The following is a 22,818-nucleotide window of genomic DNA, read 5'->3' as shown; positions in this document are numbered from 1 at the left end:
GGTAGCTGCGAAGAAACCATGGGTAACAGAAGAAATTGATCAAAGGAGGAAGTACAAACATGTTCCGGGAAAATCAGGAATACAGAAATACAAGTCGCTGAGGAATGAAATAAATAGGAAGTGCAGGGAAGCTAAGACGAAATGGCTGCAGGAAAAATGTGAAAACTTCGAAAAAGATATGATTGTCGGAAGGACAGACTCAGCATACAGGAAAGTCAAAACAACCTTTGGTGACATTAAAAGCAACGGTGGTAACATTAAGAGTGCTACGGGATTTCCACTGTTAAATGCAGAGGAGAGAGCAGATAGGTGGAAAAATACATTGAAAGCCTCTATGAGGGTGAAGACTTGTCTGATGTGATAGAAGAAGAAACAGGAGTTGATTTAGAAGAGATAGGAGATCCAGTACTAGAATCGGAATTTAAAAGAGCTTTGGAGGACTTACGGTCAAATAAGGCAGAAGGGATAGATAACATTCCATCAGAATTTCTAAAATCATTGGGGGAAGTGGTAACAAAACGACTGTTCACGTTGGTGTGTAGAATAATTGAGTCTGGCGACATACCATCTGACTTTCGGAAAAGCATCATCCACACAATTCCGAAGACGGCAAGAGCTGACAAGTGCGAGAATTATCGCACAATCAGCTTAACAGCTCATGCATCGAAGCTGCTTACAAGAATAATATACAGAAGAATGGAAAAGAAAATTGAGAATGCGATAGGTGACGATCAGTTTGGCTTTAGGAAAAGTAAAGGGACGAGAGGGGCAATTCTGACGTTACGGCTAATAATGGAAGCAAGGCTAAAGAAAAATCAATACACTTTCATAAGATTTGTCGACCTGGAAAAAGCGTTCGACAATATAAAATGGTGCAAGCTGTTCGAGATTCTGAAAAAAGTAGGGGTAAGCTATAGGGAGAGACGGTCATATACAATATGTACATCAACCAAGAGGGAATAATAAGAGTGGACGATCAAGAACGAAGTGCTCGTATTGAGAAGGGTGTAAGACAAGGCTGTAGCCTTTCGCCCCTATTCTTCAATCTGTACATCGAGAAAGCAATGATGGAAATAAAAGAAAGGTTCAGGAGTGGAATTAAAATACAAGGTGAAAGGATATCAATGATACGATTCGCTGATGACATTGCTATCCTGAGTGAAAGTGAAGAAGAATTATATGATCTGCTGAAAGGAATGAACAGTCTAATGAGTACACAGTATGGTTTGAGAGTAAATCGGAGACTGACGAAGGTAATGAGAAGTAGTAGAAATGAGAACAGCGAGAAACTTAACATCAGGATTGATAGTCACGAAGTCAATGAAGTTAAGGAATTCTGCTACCTAGGCAGTAAAATAACCAATGACGGACGGAGCAAGGAGGACATCAAAAGCAGACTCGCTATGGCAAAAAAGGCATTTCTGGCCAAGAGAAGTCTACTAATATCAAATACCGGCCTTAATTTGAGGAAGAAATTTCTGAGGATGTACGTCTCGAGTACAGCATTGTATGGTAGTGAAACATGGACTGTGGGAAAGCCGGAACAGAAGAGAATCGAAGCATTTGAGATGTGGTGCTATAGACGAATGTTGAAAATTAGGTGGACTCGTAAGGTAAGGAATGAGGAGGTTCTACGGAGAATCGGAGAGGAAAGGAATATGTAGAAAACACTGATAAGGAGAAGGGACAGGATGATAGGACATCTGCTAAGACATGAGGGAATGACTTCCATGGTACAAGAGGGAGCTGTAGAGTGCAAAAACTGTAGAGGAGGACAGAGATTGGAATACGTCAAGCAAATAATTGAGGACGTAGGTTGCAAGTGCTACTCTGAGATGAAGAGGTTAGTACAGGAAAGGAATTCGTGGCGGACCGCATCAAACCAGTCAGTAGACTGATGACCAAAAAAAAAAGTGAAAGCACACCATTCTGATTGGGACATAAACACTACTCGCCATTAAAATTGCTACACTACGAAGATGACGTGCTACAAACGCAAAATTTAACCGACACGAAGAAGATGCTGTGATATGCAGAGCAATCACACGAGGTTGGCGCCGGTGGCGACACCCACAACCTGCTGACATGAGGAAAGTTTCCAAACGATTTCTCATACGCAAACAGCAGTTGACCGGCTTTGCCTGGTGACACGTCGTTGTGATGCCTCGTGTAAGGAGGAGACATGCGTATCATCACGATTCCGACTTTGATAAAGGTCGGATTGTAGACTATTGCGACTGCGGTTTATCGTATTGCAACACTGCTGCTCGCGTTGGTCGATATCCAATGACTGTTAGCAGAATATCGAATCGATGGGTTCAGGAGGGTAATACGGAACGCCGTGCTGGATCCCAACGACCTCGCGTCACTAGCAGGCATCTTATCCTCATGGCTGTAACGGATCGTGCAGTCACCTCTCGATCCCTGAGTCAACAGACGGGGACGTTCGCAAGACAACAACCATCTGCACGAACAGTTCAACGACGTTTGCAGCAGCATGGACTGTCAGCTCGGAGACCATGGCAGCGGTTACCCTTGACGCTGCATCATAGACAGGAGCGCCTGCGATGGTGTACTCAACGACGAACCTAGCTGCACGAAAGGCCAAATGTCATTTTTTCAGATGACTCCAGGTTCTGTTTACAGCATCATGATGGTCGCATCCGTATTTGGTGTCATCGCGATGAACGCACATTGGAAACGTGTATTCGTCAACGCCATACTGGCGTATAACCCGGCGTGATGGTGTGGAGTGTATAACACTCCCTGTCTGCTACTGCTATACCATAACCTCGAAGCTGGAGGTAGTTTGTAAAATAGAACTATTTCATTAGAGTAATTATGGTATAAAGCAACAGAGCAGTGTACCCCTCTGAGAGGAATTTTGCTATGTTGACCGTGTTGTACCCAACGGAGGTGGCTTATCGGAAATAAAAGTCAGAATTACGTAAATATTCAGACAGCAACAAATAATGTTTTACCTAGCTACACAGTTTAAAGGACAAGGAAAATGGTCATCGGTCTAATTAGGCAAGAGAATGATTAACATTGTTGTTTAAGAAATGAGGTATGAGTAACTTTAACGGACAAACACAACCTATATTTTGCCACACGCAAGTGCAATGAACTCTGACACTTGCATATGTTCATGGTAAAGATTGGAAGCTGACAGAGCAGGACAGACTATTTGCATGAATATAACAGCTAATGAAACACAATATTACTTTCAGGGCTTATTCAGACTTAATGGTCTTAATAACATTACTAGTAATATTCACTGCAGAATCATTAATTGGACAGGTTCAGTATTATTGTTCAAACATTTTCCTAACTGACATAAAATAACAAATGTAGTTCACTACAAAATTATGAACTGGTCACAGGTTAAGTGTCTCTCAACTTCATACTATTTTATTTAGAATGAAAGTTAAATGGAATTCACTAACAGGTTACTTCTCACTGTCTTTTGAATAAAGAAATTATTGTTTTCATAAATAGTGGTCTTCCAATTACTTGTTACCTAGCATTAGCACAATAGAGAAACTGTGGATCCTGTTATACTGTTAATATGCACTTTCAATACACAAGAGATACAAACACGTAGCTAACATGAATATGTAACTATCCACTATTGCAGTTTTCCACTTTTACTACAGTGAAACGTAATGTTGACAAATTTGCAATAAACTGACTCACCTTTTAAAATATACTACAGACAGCACTATGATCATTAACTAAGCAAAACTTTATTATCTTCAGTTTTAAGAATTTTCAATTTTTCTAAAGGAAACAGCAAATTGTCTTTGTTACCACAGTCGTCTACTTTGAAGTAAATGATTAAATAGATGACTTTGAAATTCCACAAATCTTTAAATTGGACTGTTTCCATCACTGGGAGGCTTTCAAATTGTTCAAATGGCTCTGAGCACTATGGGACTCAACATCCTAGGTCATAAGTCCCCTAGAACTTAGAACTACTTAAACCTAACTAACCTAAGGACATCACACACACCCATGCCCGAGGCAGGATTCGAACCCGCGTCCGTAGCAGTCCCGCGGTTCCTGACTGCAGCGCCAGAACCGTACGGCCACCGCGGCCGGCGGAAGGCTTTCACAAAACTATATTTACTACCTCCCACAATTTCACTAAATCCACAGTAAATCTGAATACTCTCTTCTTACCAAAGATATAACAATATAATTTAATGTTTTTTCACAAACTAGTTCAAATGGAGAGGAACCCCAGAGGTGTTGTATTAGGGAAATAAATCAACGTAGGTACATGAATCCAGTTATAAGTTACCTTATATTTGTGCACACTAACACATCCAATAAGCTGATCCTTCACTGTACATTATTATACTATTCCGTTACAGTGATTACGCAATGTGGTGGCAACTGCATGTTGGTAGGTGGATTTGCAGGCAGAAATGCTGGACTCTGTGCCTTCTTGGTGGCGATGATGGATACCAATTCCAGAATCGTTACAGCTATTTATCCATCCATCCGAGGCATTGGAAAGTGGCAGGTAAAGCCTCTCTCGGAACTAGCACAATATACAACTTTTACATGGCAGTGCATAGTTTGGTAGCTCGTCCCCGACTGACTCTTGGTTCCACCTTTTCTACCTAGGCCAACCACATTTTGCGCGCGCTACACAGTTCCGTTCCTGAGGGGAACCACAAGAGGCTTTACATACAAAATAACTAAGAACCCTGAGTGAGGATCAGCAGTTTACATAACAGCAACCATATACATTACATAAAACAGAACATTTGCACAAATTGACATTTCTACAAAAAATTATTCACACAGATATTACAATTATGTACAGTAAGTTTTGTTCCCTCGAAATGGGACAAAGAATGTAAATGACAGATATACTACATTGCATAAAATTAAACCATGACATCAAACTTTTTACAAAGAATGGAGTATACAGTTTTGTGTTATCTATTCAATCAAACACATTTACAGAAGCTCAACGATGTAACATTAAATAAAACAAAAGGCAAAATAAATCAGTAGAGTATTAGAGCTATGGTGTTACAGGTGCCATTGGTTACACGTCTCGATCACCTCTTGTTCGCATTGACGGCACTTTGAACAGTGGACGTGACATTTCATATGTGTTACGACCCGTGGCTTTATCCTTCATTCGATCCCTGCGAAATCCTACATTTCAGCTGGATAATGGACGACCGCATGTTGCAGGTCCTGTACGGGCCTTTCTGGATACAGAAAATGTTCGACTGTTGCCCTGGCCAGCACATTATCGAGATCTCTCACCAACGGAAAACGTCTGGTCAATGGTGGCCGAGCAACTGGCTCGTCACAATATGCCAGTCACTACTATTGATGAACTGTGGTATCATGGTGAAGCTGTATGGGCAGCTGCACCTGTACACGCCATCCAAGCTCTGTTTGACTCAATGCCCAGGCCTATCAAGGCAGTTATTACGGCCAGAGGGTACTGATTTCTCAGGATTTATGCAACCAAATTGCGTGAAAATGTAATAACATGTCAGAACTGGTATAATATATTTGTGCAATGAATACCCGTTTATCATCTGCATTTCTTCTTGGTGCAGCAATTTTAATGGCCAGCAGTGAATTTATGCTTCCACGTAAGTGCATATAACTCTGAAGTGCACCTTAGCACAGGGTTCTCGCCATTCGTGGTTGAGCATGAGATACCATTGCCGTTTGACATGATAAGACAGACTGGAGGTAGGAATGGAGAATCAGTCTTAGAATTTGCAAGTTCGGTTCAGTATGTGTGGAAGAGGGCCCATCAAGCAAATACTAAGGCCTTGGGGAAGCTAGAACAGGGAGTATAGCAAGTGGGAACGTTACTTCACTACAGAATAGGCTAATATTGGTGAAGTTGACGATTCCACACCAGGACAGATCTTTTGTTATTGTTGATGTGACTGGACGCCATGTTTCACCGAAACAAATACACAGTGGAGCAACAAAAGTATGTCTGAATTTTGAGGATGAGGCATCCCTTTGGCTAGAGTTCATCACCACCACAATGCCTGGTCCACACTGAACAGTCAGACTATGGGGCTTAGCCAGTAGCGGTCGTGCAAATGATACCGGACCATGACTGTCGCCACCAGCACTAAGTTCGACAAGGGATTTAGTGCCACAGCACTGTCTACCTCCCATCCGCACTGTCGCCACCTACGGGGTGAAAAATATTTAAACCGACAAACTTTGGGAGGTTGTAGGGGACACCAAAACAAATATTTTTCCCTAAAGTCATTCTTTCCTATGAGGAGTATTTAAACCGGTATAGGAAGATTCCTCTGGCGGCAAACTAATTAATCCAACAAACACTTTTCCATTTTTTTTATGAACAAGAGACAACACATTAACACAACCCAATTTCAATTACAGTAGATTTTCAAAAATGTAAACGTAAACAAAGGTTACACCGTCGGATCATGTTCTGTCTGACACGGGCAAAAACCCCAGCAGTATCCTGAATTGTTCCTGCTGCTGCTACTATCCGGGCAACCAGATCCTCTTCTGATGCAACAGGAGTTGCGTAAACAATGTTGCGCATCTCTCCCCACACATAAAGTCCAGAGGGGACAAATCTGGGGATCGAGCAGACCATGGTACAGGACCACCTCTGCCAATCCACGTTCCTGGGAACCGTCGGTCCAGGCAATGTTCTGGCGAGAAAAATTGTAACAGTGCATGCCATTTAATGGCCTAGGTAGCAGATACTGACCATTTAAACAGTCCCCAACAACAGCGACCCACACATTAACGAAGAACCGCACTTGATGAGCGCTAGTAACTGTGGCATGTGGGTTGTCCTCACTCCAAACACGCAAATTGTGCATGTTGAAGACTCCATCACGCCCGAACGTTGCTTCATCTTTAAACAACACAGGGGATATAAATGTAGGATGCATTTCACACTGTTCCAGGTACCACTGCGAGAACTGTGCTCTGTGTGGGTAATCAACTGGTTCCAGGTTGTGGACACGCTGTAAGTGAAATGGACGTAACAATTGCTCTCGAATGACTGTTCTTACATTCGTCTGATTATTCGTCCCCATGTTACGTGCAATTGCACGAGTGCTGATTGAAGGATTCCGCTCCACATGCTGCAAGACAGCTTCCTCAAATTGCAGCGTTCTTACCGTGTGACGGCATCCCTGTCCAGGTAATCTGCTAAATGACCCGGTCTCACGCAGACGTTGGTACCCAGCAGCAAAGGACCTACAGTATGATGCGGGATACGGAGATTAGGATATTGTTGTTGATAAACGCGCTGTGCAGGTCGTCCGTTGTGGTGCACTACGTAGTACGCACCAACCATATCAGTGTACTCATTCCAGGTGCGTCGCTCCATAAGTAAACAGAGACAATGCACTACTATACTGGTGGATAGCAGTTGCCTACAACTGAAGAGTGTAATATGCCCTCTAACAACTGAAGATCGTAATACGGCCTCTAAGAACTGAAGAGAGTAATACGGCCTCCACTGGTTTAAATAATCCTCATAGGAAAAAATTACATTCGGGAAAAATATTTGTTTTGATGTCCCCGTTAACCTCCCAGAGTTTGTCGGTTTAAATACTTTTCACCCTGTATACTGAGTTCTACACAGAACTTATTCCGCCATAGACCCAGTCCCTGCCCCTGTCTGACTCCTGCCAGAGGACAGTGGGTTAAATCCCACGTACAGCAGTATCCATGCGTCGTCGCAGTGAATGCCTGTGGGGCTGAAGGGTTGCTCTAGGCGCTATCGCTGACGAAGTACAGCACCACTGATATCATTGCCATGGCCTGCAGAGGCCATTGGCTATCCATTGGCATGCTGTCAGCAATGCAAAGTGTCTCATTGCAACATGGTACCAGAGCAGATGGGGGCAGATATCACCGCCCGTACGTCAGTGCCGACCTGAGGCATGTTCTGCTTCACTTAGCCACGACAAAGCATATACCAAAGTTGAAGAAAGCATTCTTTACTGTCAGCAGTTTTTCCACTTGGCCATCCAACCGATCACCACATCCAAACACCCCACCGAGTGCACTCAGAAATATCACCAAGCCCAACATTCCCTGGCTCTGAAGTACTCAGGAGACGAACCTCTTCATAAATCCTGTCTGACTGCAAAAAGGTCCTAATGCAAGTAGTTTCCCGTTGCAATCCTCCGACCGTAATGGGGATAAACGATGATGATGAAGACGACACAAATACACCCAGTCACGTCGGGGCAGATGAAAATCCCTGTTCCCACCGGGTATCGAACCCGTAACCTCGTACTCGGGAAGCGGGAACGCTACCGCGAGACCACAAGAGGCGGACAAACTCAGCATTACTGTATCATAATATTCATTGCTCTACTATATCTCTGTTTCATCAATGCATTTAGCGTACATTTGTGCACCCGGTACTCACATATACAGGCCATAACCACAGGTTACTCCTTATTTAATGAAACCATCACTATCTCACACATGGCTTCAATCTTCTTTTGTCTGATTAATTCTAATCCCAGTCAATGTACCGCCCTCACAATGCACTGCGAGAACCTTGTACAATTGTACACCTCCAGACGATGCCATATACTTTAGCTTGTTTACTTACTCGCCTTATGCACTCCATTTCCGTCTGAACGTCGTCTTCATTTGTGTTCACTTCTCCTCCTGTGTCACTAACAAGTATCTTATTCTAAGAAGGGTTTGATGTGGTTAATGTGGTGTACAAGAACCGATTTATTCGACTTCATTGTGTCCATGTCAAATGCGTTAGCATGTGCAATCCTCCTCATCATAAGTTGGATGTTACATACAGAAAAGAATTTGTGATAAGGCCTCGTATGCTTGTTAAACAATATCGAGGAAATTGCTAGTATCTTCTGACCCATATGATAATCACGCAACTTACTTTTCCAGAGAGCACGTTCGTTTCACTAGCATCCTGCATCATTTATGCTCCACAATGCTGGTCGGCGAACTCTTTGCGCTTTTTTCACCTCCTTGGCGGAAAATCAACTACTTCTCACACATTGTCTCATGGGTGGCTGTATTTTAAGACAGACAATGGGGGCAACAATGTGGTACTGTATGGGATCTTACTGACTACATCTATAAAATTCTTCAGAATTACATCCCATATGGTCAATTGCTTGTTGCAGTATATTCTGAAAAATTTCCGAAATGTTTTATAATCCATCCTAAAGAATTTCAATTTAGGTGGTACAATCAAACGAAAGTACTCTTGATATTATGTATGTTTAGTGCCACTATCGAAAGTAATTGTGTCTTTTTGACTTGTGTGAGGAAATCCTCACGTAGCTCCTTCGATACAGTCAGCCTTAAGGATTTCAATTTAAGCAGTATGATAAAATAAAAATACGCTTGATCCTATTTCTATTTAGTGTTCGCTTTGGTTGTACCAACCTCAACTGGGGACTGCTGTTATCCAAAATAGTTTTTTCTTCACGACCGACTTGGGTGAGGTAATGCTTACATAACATGTTCTCAAATATTAATGTAAGTTCTGCTATGATCAACACATAGCAGAAACCTCGTCATGTCATCGGAAGGGCTCCCTTTAATATTTTTGCACTGTGTTATCTCAAATTTTTGGGAAAAATTGCTTACAAAGGAGCATGAGTGACTCTAGTTTATGGTTTTGTTTTCTGGTGTGATTTGTGTAGTGGGAGAACTCTTCTAATCCATCTTCCCGTGTTATTGAAGTGAGATAATTAATTTTAATTTGAAGAAGCACTTCTCCTGTCAGAAACTAACGTAACTGAATTATTCTGAGCTCTGTATACAATATGACTTCGTCTATTACCTCCTCAAGTACACAAGGAGCCCACAGTAAAGTGACAATACTTCATTGATAGAATAAAAATCCCATTCTAAGTAAACAGATTTGCGTGATGCCTGCCTGATTTCTGTCTTTCCATTAATCTTGTAATTACAAGAGTGACATCTCCTTATTTTGCTCTCTTGCCATCTCTCTCCTAGAAGTGGTTACATAATTTTCGAATACTACCTTTCTCAAATACAAAATACTAAAGCAATTTTCTTCCAGGTGTTCAGTCATTTCATTCGTTACCCCTGTCAGTCAAGATAACACTGCACCCTCGATGACTCTCATCTTCCCTGATATATACGTGACTGAGAAGTCAAATTCCTGCAGGTACAAGATCCATCTAATTAGTCTTTCCTGGGTTAATTTTACTTACAGCACGAATTCAAGACCCTTGTGATTACTATACATGGTAGTCTTGCACCCAGACGGGTCCATATGACTGTTAGCACTTCCAATTCAGTCACTGAGTAATTCTCGCTTTTGATATTACTGTCAAAAGTAATGGTCTTGTGTTCACACTTCTCGTGTATCTCGATTTCCTGAAAGATCATGAGCCCAAGCCCTGTCTTGGCACTGCGAGTGGCCATAGAGAAGTCTCTCGTTCTCGCGTTAAATCGGGATGTCATAGACCGATCCTCCCACAATAATGTCCATAATGCTTCGAAATCTCTCTCAGCTGTTTTGTCCCAGGACCAAGGTGTCTTCTTGCCTGTGATTTAACTTATCCATGGTGTTGCTGATGTGGTTACCTACATGAAGAAATTATGAAAATTGGTAAGTCCTGGTCCTTGGTGTTGGTAATGATTCAATGATTTCGATCTTGTCCAGGCATGGTGATACGATTTTCCACTGTAATAATATTAACCAAAAAGTTATTTGGCCAAAAAAAGTTTTCCATTATTTTTCCTTACGCCATGATTGTTTAAAGCACTGGGCAGAGCTTTCAGAACCTGATTATGCTCTTCCCATGATTTCTCCTCCATTTATAGGTCATCGACATAAGTTGTCACATGTTTTGATGAATTATCGACGGTAAGTTTAATCTGCAAATAACGGCACCATATGAGATATTCAGTCCAAATGATAGGTGCGGTACTGGTAACATCACATAGACACAAGAAAGGACGTAGTTAAGGTTAGCAATAGCTAGATTTCAGATCTCTCAAGGACAAAACTGTGACCCCATGGAACCTCTGCAACAACTCTTCTAGTTTCTAAGGCCTATCAATTTTTGTTGCACTAATTGTTTGTATTTGCCAAGAATCCAGACCTAGCCTTACGGATTCATCTTTCCACTCACAACTTACTATTATAGGTTAAAACGGAATTTTCAATTTCTCCATCCATCATTTTCCGAACCTCCATACAAACTTTACGTCTGCAGCCTAGTGGGATTCCATAGCGGGCTACAAATATTTCCTGTTCTGCTTTACTTTAAAGAGTTCTAGAAATTTTTAATTTTTCCCGATTTTGGTGAGGAAACTTCATCACTAGCAAGACAGATATCTCCTAATTTCTCGCTTGCTCCTACACTAATATTTTCTGGTTGTGACACCAGGTCGTTGATTTTCTAATAGAATTCACTTCTAATCATTTTCTTCTCATCTTACAATTGCCTCTCTTAGTCAGGGTTCTTGCTTGTCTTTTCTTCCATACACTAACCTTGTTGGTACCATAGTTTCAATCAGCTCGCTGCTATCTTCACTTGAATAACCTGCTTCCCGAAATAGATATTTTTTCTTTCCTCTCGTAGATTTACCTGTCTTCTGTGAAGACCTAATGTCATTTGATTACTATTCAAGAAATCCATACTAATAATTGGGTCAATTGCCAATTTAGGTGCCACCAAGAAATTCCTATCTGTGTGTGACCTTGATAAACTAATTCTAGACTAGTTTGGCTATTTGCCTTAGTGAATTTACCCAGTAAGAAAATTCCTATTATATTGTATCTTCGAATATTCCGTTTTAATCCAGTCCTGGAAGGGGCCGCCAAATTATAAATTTATTATTCGAAAGTGGAATGTAGCTGAACCTGAATTAATCATGAAATAGACACATTCTTGAGAATCTGTATTTTATTTAAGGCACGCAGTGGATTTACTAATGCTGTCAGTAATTTAGGCCCTAGCAGTGTATTTGAAGTTGGGGGGAGGGGTAATCACATAATATTATTCATTGAAAGGGCGTGAAAGAGATAATAAAGTTAAGATTTCAGTAAATCTGCAGTTTCTTACAAAAGACAGTTAGAGTTTGAAAGCATTAAAAAACAATTATGTGAATTTAAACTTTAAAATATTGTGTATTACAACAAGAAATATGAGGTGGAAAGTTACTAAATGAAGTGAAGTCTCTTAACAATCTCGCATCTGGCTCTATGAACTGATTTCTAACCCGACTATGACGATTACAGTGGTTTTCTGCCACAACAACCTAAGAATCCGAAAAAATCTGAAGAAACACTGATGAATATGAGACAGTGAAACCTATTTTGCACTTGATGTACTATGTGATACAATATCAGACCTGTAAATGTCAACGTAAAGGGAGCAGAGAGGAGACACTATGACCCCGTGGTCTGAATTTCAGCTGAAGACGTGGACAGTGGACCCCACATGACTCCGCCACTTGAGAGCAGAGCTGCAACTCTTTCAATCATTTGCTATCCATGACTTTTTGGGATCTGGTATTTTCTAAATCTCCCAAAAGCAGCTTGCTCCTTTCTTCCCACGAACAGAAACGCATCCACCAGTCCTCTCAAGAGTCATCGGCCACAAGCTACCTTCACATTACTGGACATGTGAAAACGTTAGAGAAAACTGTCCTCGAAGCATGTCGTTAACTGCGCTGCATCTTCTAAATGTTATATAAAACACAACTGTTTTGTCATGTTTTCTAGGAATTCCAGGGTATGCTTATCTGCTCAAGTACTTCTTTTAACAAGCTCCTAGTTCCGAACACTTGATAACCGAGTTCCGTCTTCTGGAACAAGGGCTTTTCACACTATGTGATAAATAGTATCCGGACACCCCCAAAAACATTCGTGATTCATATTAGGTGTACTGTGCTGCCACCTACTGCCAGGTACCCCATATCAACGGCCACAGTAGTTATTAAACATCGTGAGAGAGCAGAATGGAACACTCCTTGGAACTCACGGATTTCGAACGTGGTCAGGTGACTGGGTGTCACTTGTGCCATACGTCAGTACGAGAGGTTCCCACACTCCTAACCATCCCTAGGTCCATTGTTTTCTATTTGATAGTGCAGTGGAAACGTGAAGGGACACGTACAACACAAAAGCATGCAGGCCGACCTCGTCTGTTTACTGACAGAGACCGCCGACAGTTGAAGAGGGTCATATTGCGTAATAGGCAGACGTTATTCAGACCACCACACAGGAATTCCAAACTGCATTACGATCCACTGCGAGCACTATGACAGTGAGGCGGGAGGTGAGAAAACTTGGCTTTCATGGAGGAGCGTCTGCGCATAACCACACATCACGCCGGTAAATGCCAAACAACGCCTTGCTTGGAGTAAGGAGCGTAAGCATTGGTCGACTGAACAGTGGAAAAACGTTGTGTGGGGTGGTGAATTACGGTACACAATTTGACGATGCGATAGCAGGGTGTGAATATGGTGAATCATAGGCGAACGTCATCTGCCAGCGTGTGCAGTTCCAGCAGTGAAATTCGGAGGCGGTGGCGTTATGGTATGGTCATGTTTTTCATGCAGGGGGCCTTTACCCCTTGTTGGTTTGCTTGTCACTATCACAACACAGGCCTACATTGATATTTTAAGTACCTTCTTGCTTTCTACTGCTGAAGAGCAATTTGGGGATACCAGCTTTCAACACGATTGAACACTTGTTCATAATGCATGGCCTGTGGCGGAGTGGTTACATAACAATAACATCCCTGTAATGGACTAGCCTGCACATAGTCCTGACCCTGAATCCTACAGAACACCTTTGGGATGTTTCTGAACGCCGACTTCGTGCCAGGCCTCACTGACATCGATACCTCTCCTTAGTGTTGCACTCCCTGAAGAATGGGCTGCTATTCCCCAAGAAACCTTCCAGCAACTGATTGAACGATGCCTGCGAGAGTGTAAGCTGTCATCAAGGCTAAGGGAGCGAGTGGGGGAGGAGGGCAACACCATACAGAATTCCACCATTACCGATGCAGGACGCCACGAACTTGTAAGTCATTTTCAACTAGGTGTCCGGATACTTTTTATCACATTTTTACCTCGGCCGTCCCGCTGACCATGCTATCAACAAGACAATGTCCTCTCTCCCAGCTCATCAATAGGCTAAGCGACTTTCTATCCCCACCTCACCTAAATGGTAAGGACGCTATACCGGTAGTTCTTCTCCTCATGTATCTCCAAGAGCAGTGTGCCCACAGGTCCTCAAGGCATCCTTCACTGTCCCTCTTTAAAACATCCCTCACCTCCAAAGCTCTTCTATAGAGCAAATTGATATACCTAGTAGCGTGTTATATTATAGAAGGTTGAGAAGAGGAAGTGAATATCGGCAATATCAAGACTGCTGTTAAAATAACTCAGCTTCTCGCCAGTTCCATGATTAAGGGTGAATAACTGATGAGAGACGAACTGAAGGATTTGACGCTTTTAAGTTTCCATGGTACTCGTAGTACAGGCAGTTGTAAAGGGTAAAAACTGTAGGAAAAGACAGGGAAGCCTCTTCTGACTAGCGGTCTCTTGGATTTGTTCTTTAATACACGAATGTTTAGTGCTCAGCATTGGATTGTGTAGTTTTGGCCAACTTGGTAGAAATATTGTCTCTAGGATTAGGAAAACCACGCATGAACCGCTTGGAGGCATTAAAAAAATATTACTTCCACCACTACAAATCAAATTAAATGATTGAAGCAGTATGTAGGGTTTTCCATATAATGCATTCTATTTTAAACGCCTTTATACTAAATTTCCATTCGTCAGTCAACAAACACTGAAAGCCTCAATTTTTGTTGATATTCTACTTCAGTAGTAGAGGAAGGAGCACGAACTTGAGGTTGCAACGAATGTTAGTGGAAAAGATACTTGGACTTTCTTCAGATCCGTTACTGAAAACTTTCTATGGAATAAAAAACATCTAATTTACAAGAACATAAAGCATTATAGAAGAACTTCGGGAAGTTGGTTTGCTATTTCATTTCAAAAGTCAACTTCCTACATTTTTGTATTGAGTAATTTCCTTTGACTTACGAATACTAAAGAGAAGAACAAGAGGTTAAGGACAACGAGAAGAGAAACATGGTAGATGGAATCAAAGTTGGTGGCCGTCTATTGTTGAATAGGGACAGTAAGGATAAACGTCTTATGAGAAAAACAAAAGAGAGTTAGTTTCAAATGTAAGTGTACAATACACATAATGTTTCTAAGATGACTGTTTTTCAAATTTGTGTATGCGCCTAAAAACAATAGTTGTAAATGCATAGACCATGATTGAATTTTATTGTAAGATTAGTGATTCAATGTCTTAAATCACTGATAAATAGGTCGTTAATTTTTAAAAACTCCTGACCTGATACAACAAAATGAACGAAACTTTCGGAATCAGCATTAAAATTTGATTTTAGAAAACATGTTATTGAGAAATCATCTAAGAAAAATTTGAGAAGTGTAGATTTTTTTAATAGCCCGACACGTTTCATCACCAATTATTCTACATTGATTTAAAGTCCATTTTCCTAGTAGGTGATAAGTTTTCAGTAGTAGCACATAAGAACAACACATTCAATTGTCAGTTCACTTCAGTGTCTCAACTACACTCTTGGAATTATTATCAAGTTCTCTTCTCTGCAATTTGCATTCGACCCCAGTACTTTTTTTTTAAATTCACAAAAACTAGCTGTACCACATCACTTCCTGTGTCATGCACATACTTGAACTGATTTGGATTTTTCTTACCAGTTGTAAATGTAGAAAATTTGCCTTTCTCCCAAATGAAATTCCACACCTCTCCAAAATAACCTTTATTAATTACTACAAGAGTCGTTCCCCTTGTTTAACGAAAAAAGTCCTGCTATTACCTAGTTGCACAGTAATGCAGGAAACCGGTTGTTAACAGCTTTCCGGTAATCATAATGTGTGTGAGATGTAGGTGAAAGATTATGGCAGGTCGTTTCTACTGTTTATTTCTCTACTGAACAGATTTACACATGGGATTACAGACAGTGTTTATGTAAGACTACATATTGTAATAATTGTTTCAAAATATACTGTGGATGTGTACTATTTTACGAACGCCACTTGATTACATTGGAGACAGTGCACAAAATTTTAAATCTATCAGATAACACGAACGTATGTAGGGTGGCTATAGACACGTGCATGAGATTTTTCTGGAGTCGTTTGTAAGAGTATCCGACTCAAGTGTGAGGAACAAAACCAGAACCTTCTGTCTACATCTCACATTAATAGAAACAGTGCTTATGTTTCCGTTATCAGTCAGTTGTCGCGAAAATACGACTCCAAGTTCGTGTTACCCATAAGTGGAGCTATAGATAATTGTGATGCAAGACATCTGCCCTTTCATCTAACACGTTAGTAGCCTTGTCATCCTCTCGAAGCACCTACTTGCGTAAGTTCTCTCCTTGAGATCAGTTATTGACGTAACGTGCACGCCAAAGACGGCAGCATTTGGACAACGAATGCGGCCGCAGGAAGTATAAAGAGGTGCTGAAGTCGAGCATTTGGGATACATGCTTCTGAGACAATGAAGTTTTCATTGATCGTATTGAGCCTACTGGCTCCGTCTTTTGCTGCGCCGAAGTCTCTCAGGCTATGGTCCAGAAGACAGGACCGTATAATCGGGGGTACCGAAACCACCATAACGGAGTACCCGTGGCAGCTGTCCCTACTCTTCGAAGGGTCCCACAGGTGCGGAGCTTCCATCATTAGCTCCAACTGGGCGCTGACGGCTGCCCACTGCATCGACGGCGTCCAGGCGTCTCTGTTGACCGTGCGTGCCGGCTCCACGTACAGAAACAGTGGCGGGACTGTGCTCGATGTTGCACAGGCTATCAAAAACAGGCTGTATTACAGTCCGGCTGCCGACTATGACATTGCGGTGGTGCAGGTGAGGTCACTCTTTTTCTGTCCACTGAGGTATTTTTAAAGAAACGGGCATTCTCGGTACATAGAAGCACATTTAAATGAACAACTAACAAAATATCGTTTCTGTCGATTGACTATCGATACACACAGTATTTCTAACAGTAATAAGTTATTACTAACCATGTGAAAAATTTTAATTCCTATTGATGATTTTAGAATGCACATTATACCTTCTGTGACAATATACGGAGCATTATTTGAAGGCTGTAATTGATAATCTGATGATTAGATATTTGAAAATAGTTAGTATGTCTATTCTGATTTTATTTATATTGCCTTGTTTTGATCTAGATTTCCGTCATTCCCAAATGCGACGTATACAAAGTGACCATAAATAAGGAATTATATTTTACACTTCCTGCTTCTGTAGCGTAAAGTGCAGTGCGGTAGCTAGCGAGACAAGTAACTTGGAAAGCCCATTAAGTGGTTTGAGTTCATACACTTTAGCTGTTTTGTCTGTAAACCACTTACTGATAATGAAAAGGGTCGCGGAAATGTACTCCAGTACATGTCAATGTAAAATCATTTCAGAGTCAAGAACTCTATTTCTTTCCATTTTTTGCTTTTGTATACCATTATATAAAACACATACGCTACATATTTTCTGCCCCATAGCTCCTTCTAACACAAAATTTACATTTTACAATAACAAAATGACTTTTCTTCCGGTAACACTGTTCCACACACAACTTTCCTTACCTGCTCTGTCTACAGCCTCCACATATAGTACCTTACCTGTTAATTTAGCATCACACGAACGTCTAAGAAAAATCTGTTTCCATTAACACTGGATTCGATATCTCCGGTCAGCGTCTTATCTCCAAACAGTGTTATGCTCTGAGCCTGAATTAGGAGGATCTGTATTCAGTGTCAGCATTTAAGATATTTTTCTGCTTTAGCAAAGAGGTGTTTCTTCCAATTTATTAATGTACTATTCCTACTGCTCTACCCCGCCACTACCTATATGCAGTAATTCTGTTTTCTAATTATTTCTTTCCCAATACGCTAAGGACTTACCGCTTGACTACTAACTTTTATCTCTTTCGACATGAGTTTACATGTATTAGCTAAAATTATAAGCTAGTTATGAGGTACACTGGATTCTTTAGGTTTCCCAATATTGAATCAGAGCAGATGGACAAAAATTTGGAAACAGCGAAACCACGATACATACCATGTCTAATACAGTGCGAGAAAACCGCCAGCAATCCAACCAGCTTCCAGTCTTCCACTAATGGTCACATACACCTCCTGTATAGTTTCAAAGGGAGTCTTATACCATGCTCCCTGCATAATATTGGCAATTTCAGGTATATGTCACAGAGGTGGATAGTAAACATCATCACTTCTCTCCATAATACCCCACAAAGGCTCAATAATATTAATATCTGGTGACAGTGGTCAGCAGAGAGATGCGAAATCTTTTCCTCATGATCACACGTCTAGTCTTGGACGATGCGATCTGTGGGACCAGGAGCTTTGTCCTCTTCCAACACAGCATTACCGTAGCGGAAGAAACATTTTGCCGTGGGATGAAACTCATTAGCCAAAATTGTCATATAACCCACGGCAGAAATGCCATATTGCGGAGTAACTGCGTGACCCATGGAATACCAAGTTACGGCTTCCCATATCATCATTGTGCGCCCTCCGCCGTGTTTGGCAGTTTGAACGTAAACTCGGCGGGAAGTCCGCAAAAGTTTGCAACAAAACCCTTCCGTAGAAATGAGTTCCTTCGAGTGCTTCCATAGTCCACGATCTGTTGTTACTGCTCCGCATTTCCCTGTTATATACATTTGGGTCACTCGAGTGTGTTTTTAAAATTCCAGTTTTTCCCGCAATTCCCAGAATATTGAGCTAACTTTGTGTTGCTTTATTTCTTGCAGTTGTCGTCCTCTTACCTTCCGTCGCAGTCCTTTAATGACCGTCTCCCATGATCAATCTACACAGTCCTTCGTCCGCGTTGTGAGTCAGCGTATTACGTTTTTCCGTTTTCCCCGTATGCGGTACAAATCTTTGTTAGCGTACTTCTTGAAACACCGAACACTTTGGCTCTCTTGATTGCGGAAACACCTCCCATACGAACTCCAACAATGTACCCATGTTAGGATTCATTTAGCTTCGACGTAAAGTACTTACAACTGTACAGAACACTATTCTGACCAGGACTGACTTGCTCCACACTGAGGACGTCGCACATGTGCCATTCGTGGCCAAACACCACAGCGCAACGTCCAGGCTTGGTTAGCATCTGCATTTACGTTCAAGTATGAATGTCTCACGGTGACTCTGGATTTCGGTCGAACCCCTGTGCTTTCTCCAAGAATGGTTACATTGTTCCATTTGATATCTGTATATACAGTTGTTACATCCATATGTACTATAGTAGAAGTCTCAACTGAGTGCCCTATTTAGAAGCGGAACATGTAATCGTCTCGCCAGCAGTTAATGATTAGCATGTTAATTGAAATAAGTAGTGAAGTACCATGAACTTAATTTAAAACTGATTATCATGCAGTTACAGTCCACTAAAGAGTGTTGTCTACCTTCACAGCCCGCTGAGTCTTTCCCGCTGGGCTCTGATGTGCAGCCCGTGGGCCTTCCAGACGCCGGCTATGATCCTCCGAACGGCCTCGCCGTTACTGTGACGGGCTGGGGACTTACAGCGTCCGATGGAAGCAATGCAAACGCACTGCTGAAGGTGGACATTAGCATTGTCGATCGCTCTACTTGCCAAGAAGACTTCAGTAGCCTCGTAACGAAGCGAATGGTGTGCGCCGGCGAGGCAGGCAAGTCTGTGTGCAACGGGGACTCGGGAGGTCCACTCGTCAGTGGTACCACACAGGTGGGCATCGTGTCCTGGGGAGGCTTCACATCCGAAGACTATGGCGCAGTTTACAGCAACGTTGGAGAACTCCGTTCGTGGGTCACCGATACTACCGGAGTTTAACAAGAAGGACAGTTCCGCCGCTGATTTTCCCACTGTACAATATGTTACACTTTTATTCATATTAGAGGTGGCACTTTTGTATTGATATTTTTTGTATTATTCTGAATGTAAAACGTTGTAATTTCTCTTCTGCCTGAAATAAATTATTAGTTCTGCATGCCTGACATTCTTCATCTTATTGCATCTCTCAGAATATCCCTCACCTGTACTGTTTTCTCTTTTTTAGCCAAGATACATACACCTTACGTGATACATTTACCAACACCATGGAAAGAAGAGGCCCATTTGTCGGATAAATAGTTTTTCTTGTTCGGTGTTTAATAGAAGTTTTCTTCCGCCTGCCTAACATTGTTCCTTCCGTGATGTTCCCAAATGACTGCAGATAGAGATTCATGTCGGATAGAGTCGTAATCAGGCCAAGGCCGCAGTTATCTGAGAAATTCGGAGAATTTAGACCAATCCTTAAACCCCACTATTTTGATTGTTATTTGTGTGAAGTGTTATGCAACGCGTATAAATAGGATAGAAAGTATACTTTACAAGACACACCAAAGAAAGATATTTTCCCTACTCCTGCTAACAAGTACTCACAGCTACAGCATTCGTGTTTTAAATACAAACATTAATAACTTCAACAATTTTCCTTATGATGACACGATCATCAGGTGACCTGAACAAAAAATTAATAAACTAACTAAAAAATGTCGACATAAATGCCAATGAATAAACCGTCAGAGATTTCTCTAACTTCTCTGTTTCAGTTCTATGATGTTGAAAATTTAATCCTAAGTTTATCAGTAATGCCATCCAAATGTCACGTACATATTTGACAAGCTGTGCAAGCTGGTAAACGTTTACCAAAAAGTGTAATGAGAACATACCTACGTGTTGCAGAGTCATGTAGAAATAGGAACGTACGTCATTTCGTAATAATACGGTCTTGCTGTTTTATTCTCAGCAACCGATTCTCTCAAATGAACCAAATTGAAGGAGGAATCACAGTCTAGAATTCAAGTTCTAGCGAGAACATTACCAGAGACATTAAAACAACGAACATTTAGTAAAATATTCGATGACTTACACAAGAATATCAACACTAAACTGTTGTCGGTGATATTCTGAAATTATCATTACATAGGCTTCCTCAGCCAGAGTCAGTTAACATGAAAATATTTAATGCACGCAAGGGATTTACTAATGCTATCAGTAATTTAGGCCCTAGCAATGAATCTGAAAATGAGGAGAGGGAAAATCACATAATATCTTTCGATGAAAGGGTTAGAAAGTGATAATAAACTTAATATTTCGGTGACTCTGTAGTTTCTTAGAAAAGGCAGATGGAGTTTGGAAGCATTAAAAAACAATTATATTACTTAAAACCCGAAAAATTATGTGCATTCCAACGACGACTATGAGGTGGGAAACTACTAAATGAAGTGGAGTTTCTTAATAATTTCGCATCTGGCTCTATGAACTGATTTGCAACCTCACTATGACGATCACAATGTTTGTCTTCATCAAAAGAGTAAGTATCCTAAAGAACTGAGGAAGCACTCTTGAATATGAGACAGTGAAACCTATTTTGAACTTGATTTACAACAATCTAGCTTGTCCTAAAAGGAGAGAGCTGTAAACGTCAGCGTAAAGGGAGCAGAGTGGAGGCACCCTGACTCCGTGGTCTGAATTTCTGCGCTAAGAATGATCAGCTTAAGACGAGGATACTTAACCCCACATGTCTCCGCCACTTGAGAGCACAGCCGCAACTCTTGCAAACATCTCATATCTGTGACTTAGAAAAAATGCAACTTGCTCCTATCTTCCCACCAACGAGAACGCATCCATCAATCCACTTAACAGTTACCAGCCATTACTGGATGTGCGAAAATGTTAAAGACTAATGTCCACAAGGCTTTTCGTTAACAGCGCTGCATCTACCGAATGTTATATAGAACCAGCTTTTTTGTCGTGTTTTCTAAGAAAGAAAGGGTACGCTTATCTGCTAAAGTACTTCTTCGATAATCTCCTTGTGCCGAACACTAGCTAACTGTGTTCTGTCTTCTGGAAAAAAGGCTTTTTACCTCGGCTATCCCACTGACAATGCTATCCACAACAGAATGGCTTCTCTGCTAGTTCACCAGTAGTCTAAGCAACTTTCGATTCCCACCTCACCTGTATTCCAGGGACGCTACACCACCACTCCTTCTCCCCATGTATGAGCAAGAGCAGTGTTCCCACGGGTCCCCATGGCTTGTTTCACTGAGCGTCGTTATAAATCGTTGGTCTCATATTCACGTCTCTCTTCTCACTTTGTTGAAAGGAGGAAGTGAAATCAGCTGTACGTTCACAGCAATATCACGACTGCTGGTAAACGAACTAAGATCCCTTCCGGTTCCGTAACTATGGGCTAAATAACTGAAAGGCGACGAACTGAAGGACTTGCCTTCTTTCAGCTTCCATGGTACTACAGGGAGCCGTAAAGAGTAAAAACTGCAGCAGAAGACGGAGAATGCCCTTCTGATTAGAGGTCTCTTGCTTTTGATCTCTAATACACGAATTTTTAGTCCCCAGCATTGAATTGTATAGGTTTGGCCAGCTTGTAGAAATTTTGTACGTGGGACTAGGAAAATCATGCATGCACCGCATCGAGACAATAAAAAAATTTTTCTTCCACCACTACAGATCAAATTCAGATTAATGAAGCAGTATATATGGTTTTCCATAACATGCGTTCTATTTTAAACGCCTTTACACGAAATTTCCATACATCAGTCAATAAACACAGAAAGTTTCAATTTTTGTTGATACTGAAATTCAGAAATAGATGGAGGAGCACGACCTGGCGACTGCAATAAATAGTAGTGGAA

At 41.4% G+C, this 22,818-nt stretch overlaps 1 protein-coding gene across 1 annotated transcript; it reads left to right on the top strand.

Annotated features, from left to right (window-relative positions):
- Positions 1 to 16,603: 16,603 nt before the first annotated feature.
- On the top strand, positions 16,604 to 20,118 carry LOC124616503 (trypsin alpha-like). The gene is made up of 2 exons (XM_047144815.1): positions 16,604 to 16,966; positions 19,559 to 20,118. Exons 1-2 carry the CDS (start codon positions 16,604 to 16,606, stop codon positions 19,952 to 19,954), a joined length of 759 nt encoding a protein of 252 aa, XP_047000771.1. The 3' UTR covers positions 19,955 to 20,118.
- Positions 20,119 to 22,818: the final 2,700 nt, after the last annotated feature.

This window comes from Schistocerca americana, chromosome 5, assembly GCF_021461395.2.
Source record: "Schistocerca americana isolate TAMUIC-IGC-003095 chromosome 5, iqSchAmer2.1, whole genome shotgun sequence".
Classification (NCBI taxonomy): domain Eukaryota; kingdom Metazoa; phylum Arthropoda; class Insecta; order Orthoptera; family Acrididae; genus Schistocerca; species Schistocerca americana.
Note: the sequence above shows the minus strand (reverse complement) of the source record. Positions and strands in the feature narration are given on the sequence as shown.